This window comes from Hylaeus anthracinus, unplaced genomic scaffold (genome assembly GCF_026225885.1).
Source record: "Hylaeus anthracinus isolate JK02 unplaced genomic scaffold, UHH_iyHylAnth1.0_haploid 11989, whole genome shotgun sequence".
Classification (NCBI taxonomy): Eukaryota; Metazoa; Arthropoda; class Insecta; order Hymenoptera; family Colletidae; genus Hylaeus; species Hylaeus anthracinus.
The window spans coordinates 9,469,633-9,483,361 of NW_026534337.1; the positions used below are offsets into that span (position 1 = coordinate 9,469,633).

General features: G+C 39.1%; 1 protein-coding gene across 5 annotated transcripts in view; it reads right to left on the minus strand.

The window, feature by feature from the left end:
* The window catches only part of LOC128887937 (synapse-associated protein 1), a 114,119-nt gene that overhangs the window by 17,078 nt on the left and 83,312 nt on the right, over window positions 1-13,729 (minus strand). For all 5 annotated transcript variants that reach the window (XM_054144454.1, XM_054144455.1, XM_054144456.1 and 2 more), the window contains 3 exons: window positions 4,397-4,534; window positions 2,660-2,799; window positions 1,031-1,170 (listed from right to left, as the gene is read on the minus strand). In XM_054144454.1, the coding sequence (XP_054000429.1) occupies window positions 1,031-1,170; window positions 2,660-2,799; window positions 4,397-4,534 (418 nt within the window). The remainder of the gene's footprint in view (window positions 1-1,030; window positions 1,171-2,659; window positions 2,800-4,396; window positions 4,535-13,729) is intronic.

Here is a 13,729-nt window from a genome sequence, read left to right on the forward strand (position 1 = left end):
CATGGAGAAGTATTAGCAAGGAGGGATTATTTATTAGTTCGTTTCTTGGTATATTGTTACCCAAGTCTAGGTGTTCTGAGAAATTCAGAACTGAGGAAGCTAAGGTGGAGTGAAACAAAACTTCTGAGTTGGAAATGACGAATTGTGTCTGGTTTCTTTATAATTGAGTTGACTTAGTAGAATTTGAGAGTGATCTGATCTCACCCCGAACACTGTCGCGTGAGTTAGGTGAGTCTTCTTTTCATTTTTTCTTACATTGGCATTACAAACAGCAAAGTCACTTATTATTTTTCAATTTAAACCAAGATTTCCCATGGTTACAAGAGATTGAAGTTTGAAATTGTGATTCCCAGTATAAGCTGTGCAAATCCCAGCCACCTCGCTCTACCAGTCGAGCATAACAGTTTTGTCGGTTTTGTCAGATTCGCGGAAGTTTTATAAGGTAGTCTCAACAAAACCGATTCTAGTGTTTTATTCGTTTTACCTGGAATAACGTTTCCCTCCGTAACACAAGAAAGTATTCACGATTCCCTGAGACATGTTTTTCTATTCGTATGTGTCTGTCTGTGCTGATTCGAATCAAAACAGTGTCGTTGAACTTACCTTCCTCTCATCCATGGAGTGGTATCGATAAAAATATGTAGCTAGCTTAACCCCTTCAGCAATACTGCTACATACATTCAGCTTTAGCTCTTAAATTTAGTATCAGCACCAAAATTGCAACACGTTATGCAGAATAATTCGTTCTAGAAGGGGTTCACTCTCAAAGACATAATTCTTATTTACTCAATTCTTCGCTGAAGAGGTTAAACAAAAACAATTGTCGGAATGCTAGCATCTACAAAATGGTTGTACCTCTAGGGCACTTTCTCGCAATATGGAAGCTACGCGGACGAGATAAGCGAGCCTGGCTGCGATTGATGTCGAAAGGGTCGAGAGCAGGACGGTCGACTGTGCATGACAAATGCACCGTGCGAATAATAATACCGGCTAAGCGTGGAAAGTGGTGGTCGGCTGACACGAATATTACCTTCAGGTTGATCCACGATTTCGGTGGAGGTCAGGTTCTGGTCGTTTTCCGCCTGGTGGGCCATCGCGTTCAGCTCGTGGCTCTGACGGAGAACCGACACCCGGTAGAAGTAGTTCCTCCAGAAATTCTCTTCGGATATGCTGCACGACAGGTAAATTAATCTCGGTGTGAACTTCAGGCCGATACAGGACCCCCTCGGGTTCCGATTCGCCGTAATCAGACACCGGTTTGGAAATTGCCAATTAACGCTGGTCGCGGCACGGCTCGATTTAATTTAGACCGGTAATTAATTGATTCGCATTCACGCGTATGAATATTGTCCTAGCGAGAACTGGATCGTTCGAATACAGAAATGGACGTATTTTTATTTTGATAAGAAATTTTTAGAGTTGAATGAGAGATACGTGGTTTTTCAATTCATTGGATTTGTAGAATTGGACGTGCAGTTTAATATAGAGTCGTAAGTATTCGTATAGGTTTGATATTTTCAAATCAATTTTGTATTATAAACATATACACGTGAAGAATTTATGCATGTATGTATTTATCATGAAACAGATGTTTGGAAACATCAAACCTAGCATTTAGCTTAGAGATATTTGTTGAATAACCAATGTACATGGGTAAAATTTATTTATGTACATATTTATAATGAAACATTTATTTGGGAACATCTAGCCTATCGTTTAATTTAGATCAATTTCTTTGGTAGATGTAGAGGGTACGAATACTTTTGGGGATGTATGTTCCTTTTGGTAATAGAAAAATATATATTTGAAAATTAGATCTCCAAAAACAATTTCTAAAGGCTACCTTATTTTTTAATCCTTTTATTAATTTTAAACTATAACATCTCTTATGAATTTTATATATATATATATTGGAGCCAGTAAGTTTGAGATCAGTACTTTAAATTAAAATTTTTAATTTCAGAGTAAGAACTGGATAGTACTAAAATTCATTGCTGTGAACTTTAATTTATGAAAAATTTCATATGGAATTCAATATTAAAAAAAGAAACAAATAAAATTGCACAAGTGCAGCGATAAATCTGTACAATTGTACAGGTAATGAAAAGGGACTCCTCTGACGAGTGAGTAGTAGAATATACAGAACAGCCAGGGAGGATGACCACTCCGAGTAACTTTAATATCTCTCTGTAAATATCAAATATTTTGAAAACTAAAACACGTTCTATATGGCCAGCCAGTAGGAATATTATCATTAGAAATATCCAGCGTTGTACTCCTTAATTGGATTGAACAACGTGAACGCACTTTCGAAAGTTTCTAATCCACGGGTCAATAAACGAAGTTTAATATTATCTCACGTGCTTCAGTTTGTGGGGATCGGCTGTTAAAATATGCACAGCGTTAAGCAGCAGAACTACGCATCTATCAACGATCGTTGACCCCAAACTTACGTACCCTCGGGTATATCCACCGATATATCTACCATTCAACCCTCTGTAACCTCGTGTGACTTTGAAATTACGCACACACTTCAAGGCCGCAATACTTTCTGGAGCACTCCAAAGTCATTTTGCTTCAGAAACTAGAGATTATCGAGTTGTGCAGAGTTGCAAAGTAAATCCGTCATTAAAATGAGAAACATTTAGGGAACACTTACACTTTGGGGACCAGCTGGAACCTCATATTCTCCAAATTGGGATCCAAAGCGAGAATAGCCTGCGCCATCGGTTGGACAGCTTCGAAGTTCCATCCAAAATTGACTCCCTCGGGCGGGGGCCTTAAGAAGTTACGTTGATTCTGAAATCAATGTCCGCAGGAATTATGCAGCCAACTTTGTTAACTTTCCCGCGCCGGGAGTTTCGAACACGACCACGCGACGCAACCGTTCGCGTTCGGACGAGGTGCAGTGACCGGCTGGTCAGCAAACTCTGCCCTCGAGCTGAACTATCCGCGGCAAAAATCTCGGAGACGATGACCCGTCGAACCTAATTATGGAACGTATTCTGCTGGCATATATTCTCGATTAACGGGGCGAATGGCCTTGGTCACTTGGGGAGTTCGATTCTATTATAACTTCGACGATAGCCGCTAATTACTATGCCAAGCTGTCGAACGAGGTTTGGTGTGTTCAGTGGTGCGAAACGAAGAACGGTTAAAACGTGTTTATTTGGGTAGAATTAGATATTAATTTTTGGATTTGGTACGATAGGGTGGATGTGGGTTAAGTTCGGGTAGGTTTCGGGTGAGTTTGAACAGGGTAGACTCAGATCTAGATTTGGTTGGATTATGTGTAGGCTTTGTTTCAGTTAGGTTGGGATACGTACACATATTAAAATGTGTTTATCTGGTCAGAATTAGATATTAATTTGTGGACTTGGTACAATAGGGTGGATGTGGGTTAGGTTCGGGTAGGTTTGGGGTGAGTTTGAACAGGGTAGACTCAGATCTAGATTTGGTTGGATTATGTGTAGGCTTTGTTTCAGTTAGGTTGGGATATATACACATATTAAAATGTGTTTATCTGGGTAGAATTAGATATTAATGATAGGTCTTGGTAGGATAAGTGTGGATGTGAATTAGGGGTCAAGTTCGGTCAGATTAGACTCAGATCTAGATTTGGTAAGATCACGTGTAGGCTTCGTTTGGGTTAGGTTGGGTTATGTATACCTCATATTTTCGTTAGTTTGGTATACATACAGCTTGTATCCAGATTATGTCAGGATACAGTCAGTCTCATAAATATTCGTGCCCTCTATTAAAGAAGTTTGTCTAAATTAAATAATAGATTCGATGTTTCCAAATAAATGTTTCATTATAAATATGTACAAGTATGAAGTAGTTTATCCATGTACATATTTATAATGAAACATTTATTTGAAAACATCAAACCTATCATTTAATTTAAACAAATTCCTTCAGTAAACACAAAGGGTACGAATATTTATGTTGGATTACTCATCATTTCATCCTACCCCTAACACATCAGTGTGACTATCTCATCAAAAGTCCACAATTTCTACCCGGAAGTCTCGGTCACCCGTGAAAGCCTCAAATCTTTAATTAGAAAAAAAAAGTGCGTGCTCTTCAACCCCAAAAAAGAAACTACCAGTCTCGAGGGAGGTCGGAGGAAAGACGGTTAAATCTCCGGACGGCTCATCGTCCTCTGCACGTTAATGACGAGAGTAAGCGTCGCGTAAATTGTATCGCGACTAGGTCCCTTTGGCGCCAGGTCGAGCACCTTACGTTCCCGTACTCGCTACCCTACTCGCCCCATTGTGCCACGGAATCCAATTGCACCCTCTCCATCCACCTTTTTCCAAGGATTCGCACGTGCAGCGCGCGCAGAGTCGCGTTGCACCGAGCACGCACACAAAGGTGGAAAGGAATTACTCACCGTCGAAAGAGATAAGCATTCCTCTCGTAATACATCCTCGTTCGGAGCGCCGACCCACGGTGCAACGGCCTCTCCCTTTTCAGTGTGTCTGTTAGCAATGAACGCTTCCTGTTCTTTGTTCAGTTCGGCGACCAATCTCTGAAATACCATTAATTCCGTATTAGACGGAGAACGAAACTCGAACGATAAAGAGAAAGGGGTAGAGAGGCAAGAGATGTAGGACAGAGAGGGATGGAGCGTGTTGAGGACAAGTGTCACTAGGATAGGAGACAGAGAGCAATTATCGGTGTCATCGGTGTGCTACGCGAGCACGGAAATAGCTAGGAATCTGCTAAAAGCTAGCCCGACGCATCGGAGTACGTTCACCCCTCGTTAATTAGATCGTTATGGTATTTTTGTCGATACCGTCGCTCCTACGTCGTTGGCTAAAATCGTATCGATCCTCGAACGCTGCTTCGAGCTCGTGCTCGATTTGCATCGATGAGCAGCGCGGCTTTGTCTCTCGAAAATTGAATAATTTGCGCGCAATTTTTGGAATTAACCCTTCCAGCCGGTAGGTATTTGCATCCTGATTGTATTAGGTTGACGAGGGAAGCGTAGAACTCGTACAGGTTCGATTTACGTAAAATTTTACGCCGGTGCTCGGTGCACTAAGCTTAGAGTCTATATATCGTTACTGACCTGGAGGGTTAACCACCCCTTTTCAATTATAGAAGAGATTTAAATTCATTTTAAATAAAATTCATAATATCTCTTGGTGCCAATGCTTGTTGGACTAAGTTTAGAACTATGTCATATATCTTTGCCCCGAGGGTTAACCATCCCTATTCAATTATAGAAGACATTGAAATGCATTTTAAATAAAATTCATAATATCTCGTGGTGCCAATGCTCATTGGACTAAGTTTAGAACTATGTCATATATCCTTGCCTCGAGGGTTAATCACTCTCCCTTAAATTACAGAAAGTATTGAAACACATTTCAAGTAAAATTCATAATAACTCTATTTATATCTGTATGTTATATAATCTCGAGTAATATGTAATTTTCAAACCACGAAGCTGTTCACCAGAAAACGTTTATGAAAAAATAGATTGACTTCCCTCGACATGCTCACGGATTTCCGTCTTTTGAATATGAAAGAACGTTTATAGAAATAAACAAAATTTGTCCCCTTTCGTTATGTGGAACGTCTGCTTTCGCCACTGATTACTCCGGTGGTATTTAACCCCTTGGCAATTGGGGCTGTGAAGTGGAAACTTTGCTGTGCGGAAAGAGGGAAATAACTTGTCTGAGAAATTCAGTTCCGCGGGGTAAGACCTTAAAGCGCTCGGATACACGTCGGTACCCCTCATTTAAACGCAATTTGTGCGACATGATGCGAATTTGTTAACCCAGTTACGAGCAACGTCTTTCCAGGAGAATATGGAGTTTGGTTGGAATTAAACGTTATACCGGACTCTCATAAAATAAATGAATACTCAACGTTATCTTCGGAAAAATATCTTGTGTCAGTAGAATTTATTTTTAGGCTAGCAAATTTTTTAAAACGTTCCAGAGTATTAATTTATAGATGCTAAATGTATCAACGGTGTCAAAACGTGACAGATCGATAACCCCAAGCTTTGGTATTCTGCATTTTTTAAACAAATTGTCCTGTAGCGAAATGATGACTTAAACCCCTCCTAGTTTAACCCAGAGTATATCATATTTAAATTCTATCAAAATCCTTGACATATTAAGCACACAAAATGATCGATTTGATGCAGTATATCCCACGTATGTCTTACAGCGAAAGTGTTAATAATCTGTCAGTGATTCCTTGGTTTTCAACAGTTTAACATCCTTCAGAGAATTAAAGTTTCCTTTGACTGCAAGTGCCGCAAGACCCGCGGAGAATGTTCTTATATTTATAAAGTGTTTGGGTGGTCTTTCAAAGGGCTCGGTTCCCGGGGGATTATGGCGACTCTTTAAGCGTTTGGACAACACAGCCAGCGGGGAAAATGTGAGTTTTCTCACGTACCCTCCTGGATTCTGGAAAGGTTTCGTGTCCGGGGCTGAGCGCGCACGAAGCAACAACTAAGACATACGCAAACATTCGTAATCGTCGATTTTTTAACTTTATGTCCATAATATGTCTCTCAGGATTTTCTGCAATCTTGGTACTTTCATTCAGTTCCCTCGTCACGAAGCCAACGTGAATTTGAAAATTGAAATATATTTGACATAATTATAGCCTTGGGAAGCTGTATTATAAAACATTCACAACTGAATCACTACAAATACATCTTTACAAGCAATAATTTCAACTCGATTAATTTCAAAAATTAAGTTTGCTTCATTATCCTTAAAGTACCACTGCGGAAACATACGAATAGGCAGTAATTTATATGTTTCCAAGTAGAAACAATTAAATTTCACTTCGCGTGGCTGTTGATCCTCGTGTTTTGTTATAGTTGGTGGCTGAAATACTGGAATTAGACCAAGCAACGGCAATAACCCGAGGATAAACGCAAAACGTGGACGACGCTTGGTACAACGAGACAAATGGTAAGGATTGGGCTAAGAACGAAGAAAAATGGACAACCTGGGATCACGGGGGGATACGAAGCATCTAAAAGGATTAAAGACGGGGAGTCCTGCGGCGTTGGGAGCTCGAGCTCGGATGGGCGAGCTCCTTATTATCGTTTCTGTATTTGGGTCAACGAAGTTTCGGAGTATTCGCAGCGATTGCGCGAGATCTAATATAGATCATCCTATGCTTATTTCGTAAGAAGTGATCCGACTGTCTGTAGAAATTGAATTCTGTTCAGGAGATACTACAAGGACCAGAGCAACGGGGCGCTTATATCACTCGTCCAACAAAATTGATATTCATTCGTTCGAGTATCTGTATTGCCATTTCAAGGTGACAACTTGCTCCAAAACTGCTCTGAAGATTATTTTATTACATAATTTCAAGAATGTATGACCACAGAAATTCTGTTCGAAGATACTAGAGCATTTAGAGAAATGAGTTAGTAATTCGTGATGATATTCACCAAAGATCTGTCATTCGAGCATCTGTATTGCAATTTCAAGGTGATAAATTGTTGCAAAAATGCTCTTAAGATTATTTTACTAAATAATATCAAGGATATATGTACATCAGAGCAATAGATTCACTTAAGAATCGCTTAATTTAAGAAGAATTTTAACGATATAACGATATAGAATAAATAAATTATTATTATCATTGGTAAGACTAATTTGCCTTAATAAAAATGTTCTACCTATTCGTACGCTCGTCGATTGTTTCTCGCTCATGTTTAAATGCATTTCTTCCACTCGTGTGCGATATACTTATTTCAGAACGGTTGTATCGAATTTTAAGAAGACGTAACGAACACAATAACCATTATCCTTTTCGCAAGAAGCAACGGGCTTTCAGCATGTCATTCTTCCGTTCTTTATGCAGCCATTTGTTCAAGGGATTCTGATTGCCATGCACAATGTATCTCTCATCTCGTTTCGTCGTTAGTTCCTGCGTAGTAACGAAGCGATTATTTCCATTCCCCTCGAGCCCTCGTCGGTCAAGTGAAAGCCCACTTATCCGTCTTCTTTGCTTTGCTAAGTGACCAACGATCGTTGAATGACCGACGATTCAACGCGAATTATTAGCAACGATTTCTACGGATCGCTATAAAGTAAAGCAATTTTTCAAAATTGGACGAGACACATACGTTCCTGAACAATGTCGTGCAAAAGCTTTCAGCTGGTTCCCCAGCTTTGCTTTGGAGATGGACACCAAATGAATTTTGAATTACATAGAATTAAAGTGTAACGAGGCAGAGTACAATGGCTAACAAGGTAGAAGTATGTAACAGAAGCATTTATTTTATTTTCAGGGAATTCTCTCTCTGTAAAATGACTGGAAACGTAATTGTCTGGAAACTTTTGCACGCCATTGTAAATGCGTGCGACAGAGAAATCGTAAAAACGTCCTATTGTTAGGAGGAATATTTACACACTAAAGTGCAGGAAATTGTTAGCTGCAGACGAAACAATATTGCGTTGAAAGGTGTTTTTAAAATAGTCAACTTCTGCTTAAATTGAAACTGATATTTCATTCATTATTTTTCCTCCTATGGTGGCCAGCTCTGAATTTATTAAAAAATAATTCGCGATACTTTCCACAAGGGAGAGGTAAATAATACATTCATAAGTCTTAAAAATTCAATACTTTGCTAATAAAATAAAATCGTCTCGAAAAGGTATAGCTACTAATAACCACTCCAAGTTACAAATTGATCGTTACGATACTTTCCACGAACGATTCAGGGAATGATAAATAATAAATCTGAATTATTCTTATGTAAAATTACTTTTACGATAATATAAAATCGTGCCCAGAATGTATGCCCACTAATAACCACTGAAACCACCACAAATTGATTGTTATCATCGAAATGTAAATAAGTAATATTGTTTGGCGTGCAGTGTAGTGCCACAAAATTGAATCTTCGCGAGCTAGGTGTATCGTATGCACCCAGCTAATATTAGATGCAGAGCGTAGCAGGAGGGCTCAAGTTCGGCTAGGTGAGCACCCTTATTATCGCTCTAGTATTTGGGTCAACGAAGTTCTCCACTTCGCGCAGACAGTGCATCACTGTCGGGATGACAACAATTCCCCCGTGAACCGCGAAACTTCCATTCGAAATCGATATTTTTGTTTCAAACGTCGCAACCTGGTGAACTTCGCCTGTTAAGCGTCAAACCGATCTCGACGTCGAACAAACGGCTTTCGCTGTCGGTAGAAATTGCTTTCAGAGATCGAGTTTTGTTATTCCGCCACTTTTTTTTCGACTCTCAATACGCAATACTTTGGACCATTGTGCTCTGCGCGTAATTCAATAGCCGTTAAAACAATTTCCAGGGCGGTGTAATGAAATCGTTCCAATTTCTCGCGAATTCATCAAACAGGGGGGGCAAGAACCGCGAAACAAATAGTAGAGTGGCCAGGGAAAATATTGTTAATTTCGAAACCTCAAATTGTTGACCGATAAATACAATGAAACATAATTTCAAGCGCGACGTTCGTGGTCCCTTGGTTCTGAAAGGAATTGCATTATTTCGTAAATGAGCCTTTGATGGGCTTGCATCGGAACGATTAAAAGTACTGTTGAAAGGAAATAGTAATGTTATGTTATTCCGTATTTTGGTAGAATATTTATTATTTATTTTAGCAGAAATTTCAGTTTTCATGGTTCAGTCACGTGTATCGCCATAAGTACGGTAAGAGGAAATCATCAATTTTATTTCAATTACTCGTACTCTATTTCATAGACGAATAAATTGTGTAGCACTTTTTGAAACAGTAAAATTCACGTAGTGGATCGCGAAAATGAAACGGCGAATCGATTCACGAGCGTAGGTGTCATATGATGTTTGCTCGGAGCGGTTTGAAATTAATCGAACGAAACTGTTTGCAGTTCTCCGCGATTCGAAGACTCGCGTATCGGTAAAACGAGTAGCTGCGAGCAAATGCATCGGTTGGATCGAAAATTAGATTATGATTCCTTTCATCAAAGTCAATCTTTCTCGTTCCGTCGCAAAATCAATATGTGTATACAGTCTGTTGAAAAAGAGACAGTCTCTGTACACCTCGATAGAATTTACTCAGAATACCGATATACCAATAAGGACGATTATAAATAAAAAATACTTCTTTTGATTAAATAAATAAATCAACGATAAATTTATATGATATTTATCGTTGAAGGAATCAGTAATATTCTACATTCGTTTGAAAGCTAATCGAAATGAATAACGCAGCAAAAATTAAATAAAATGTTTTGGTACACATGCACTTTATCATCGATATATTTTTAATTAATAAAATAGAACCAGGTGTGAATAATAACTGCCACATAACGCAAACGAGTTTCATTAAAAATTTTTAATTAATGGCCAGTTGATCCTCTGTTCGCTTTAACATCTTGCATCTTTTTTCGTAGAGCACTGATTAACTTTTCAGTGCTAATTAAATCGTTGTTTTGCGCGAACGATATTGTAGTCTTTGATCAACTTTCTTTTAATAATTTCAGTATTAATTTTCATTTAAAAATATTTTAAATAGGTGACTTTAGTGACTGCTTCCAAAGGGATAAAATAAGTTTAATTAGTTTTCAGAGTATTTTCTGTCGTTCGTGTAAATAATCATCAGAATTTTTGTAACGTACTTTTACCAAAATTTAAAAATCAAATTTAGAATAATTTCGTGCACAATCACTTAAACGTAATGGACACGTTCATATTTAATTGTCATCTGTGTCGTTTACATTATGCAAAACTAAAATACTGAATTTATAACGAGCAAAGCCATTTTGATTGACAGTGTACAGTTTCAACAAAGTGGTCTCCATTTCATTATTCACTCCGCAGTAAAAGGGAGCAATAACCGAGCAATGGAATGACCTGTGGTACGAGTTGAAAATCCCTATCCAATTGGAAGAAAAAATTTCTCGAAGTTCCGAGGAGTAATAAAAAAAGTGAGTGCATGGAATCGCGTACGTTAGAAGTGTACCATCTCAGACACAATGGTGAAATTTTATTAATTCTTCTTAGATATTTGGAAGATGACGCAGAAGTTGAGAAGAAGAATTCATTTCATGTTAGGAAATATTATTTTCACGGAAAACATTGTTATAATAATCTGGAACCTCGAAATGTATTCAGTTTTCATTCAGTCTCCGATGAAATATTAATAATAATCAGGATTCAGAATAAGTATTTATTCGAGAAATTAATAGTCAGAAATTTGTCAATATTTTAATATCTATTAACTGGATCAACGAAATATTAATTTCCGACAAACCTTATAAAAAGTTACCCTTAGAATATTCTGTTTGGGAACCTCGTCAGGTAGTCGAACTTCCTGCGCAGCGCAACTTTAGAAACGAATTCATAGTTTTCTGCAAACACAAGTTAAGCTTCGTTTGGAAATAAATTTTTAAAATAATCCCAAGGAGGCCAACGGCCGAGAATACGTAAAACGCAGTCATCATGTAACGTAATAGGAACATTGCCGTGTCGCCTGAGCTAAGTTCCATCAGTTTCTCAATTTTATATTAGTCAGCCAGTACAAGAGGCTATCCCATTTGCAATTCAAAAGACTGTTTACGCTGCATGCCATTAAATCGAAATTATGTTGATTGAAAATAGTGCGCCGCGAATTTTGTTTGGATACTTAGCAAAGGAAATTTACTTAATCTCTGGAAGCAAGTTTCTTCTATTAGTTTGTTTTACTTTGCGATACAAATTGCGTCTTTATTAGTGCATTCCACGTGTTAGATTATCAAAGGAAATCTTTCGAATTTCAGATGCAGAAATTAATGTGTCCCATTTGTTTCTCGTACTTTCCTTGAAAAAGCCACCCTTAATTCGATACACCCCGTGCGGGGCTCCAGGAATTTGTGTACCAGTGGCCCAGAAAACTCGGTTTATTTTTATTCCGTCGCCACGTCGTCGACGGGGCGCACACGTCACTCTTTTACAATTGTGTACACGTCCCGGAGGATTTTTACAACCGTTGGTCACGCGAATGTACGACTCTGCCATTATGCCGTGCCGCAGTCGCGCGGTCTCCGCGTACGAATGTTTTTTTACGGAGCAGGAAGACCGGCTCGATGTGACAATACGATCTCGGCAATTACTCCTGACCCTTTGATCGATACGCGAAATTGCAACGCGAGGAAGTCTCGGGAAAGTGGGCGGAACGGAAACTCCCGGTAGAAGTCGAAGTGAGAAATTCCAGATCGGAGAGTGAATTACGTTTAGCAGGGTAGTTTATAATAGCGATGGAATTGAGTGAGGGGTGTCTGTGTGATGGGATCTATTGAAGAGGACTCGATGCGAAATTGTGGAAATTTGCGGTTATCTAGGTGGAGAATATTTTATGGGGAGGTTGATAAGGATCGAGTGTTTATGTATTAGTGGTCTGTTTGGGAAGAGCTTGCAATTTAGATGAAGCTTTTAGGTAATGTACATATAAGTTAATGTACATACTGTTAGTAAGTATATTAATTTTTTTTCAGAATGAAGCATCGCAAGTAAACAATCATCAACACATTAATTCCAGGAGATAAACAATGGAATTAAGGAAGCTATCAAGCGTCCTGTGAATAAAGTGTTAATATATATACCTACATGTAGTACTACTATGTAGTTTTATGTTTCCCTATCAAAAGGACCTGAGGTGCTATCACTTTTGGTCTGATATAGGAATTCTAATTTCTTTTCGAGTAATTAATATAAATATCCAAAGAGACAAGCAGAAGACGAGTTTCTCGATTGACTCAACATAATATTCAAGCGAGAAACCATCATTACATAAACGTCAGTCACGCGTGAATAAAATTGCGTCAGGTTATAAAACAACCCCATCCCTCCCAAAGCTCACCCTTTCATCTCTCACCTATAAAACGCCTTCCACCCCTTCCGTTTCCCTTTCTCGATAGGTCCACCTGAACTCGTCAAACGAGAAGGTAAAAATAAAAATTAACAATCTCGGGCACTCGACGCGGGTAATTTACCTGGCGCCGCCCTAAGTTTGCAAGAACATTCGTCTCGGGGGTTTATTTGTTTATTTGATACCTTTTCCGACGCGCTACGTTTCAATTACTCGGCGTCGTAAACGCGAACACGGTAGACGATCATTTTCAGAGGAGAGGCGAGTACCCGGGCTGGATTCTTCAACATTTACAAAAAGTCCCGCGTTACGTGGACCGGTATCGGATCGGAGATAAGCAGGAAGGACACGAAAGGGCACTTGGCGAGGGGTCTCGATCCCCCCAAGAAGGGAAAATCCGAGGGGCTAATCTCTCGCTGGACGCTTTCATTTCACCCCTGGCTCGCGAATTTGATTTGGCGGTCCCCGAGAGACGGGTACGAGGATCCTGACCCCAGGAAGTAGACGTGGAAACTGGAAAAATATCTTCCGACCTGACGGATCCGATCCAATAAATCGATGTCGGAGGCTGCAGCCTCGAGAAATGAAATACCGTCTGAGACGGATTCAATAGAGGCTTCCGGTTCACGTGGAATGTATAACTTTCTTTCCATATACGCGTTCGTAACAAAAGGGCGTTCGTGGCGAGGAACTTGTTTAAATTAACGCGTGCGCGATGTAGAGAGAAATTTCGCATTGAACAAAATTGTATTCGAGATAGAGAATTTAGAAAAATTCTGTTCGTTTTATTTCGGACTTAAAGAAAGGGTTGAGGAAGATTTATATAAGAAAATTAGGTGTTCGAGGACAATTTGAAAAGAAGTTCGGTACAGTAGCTTAGTAG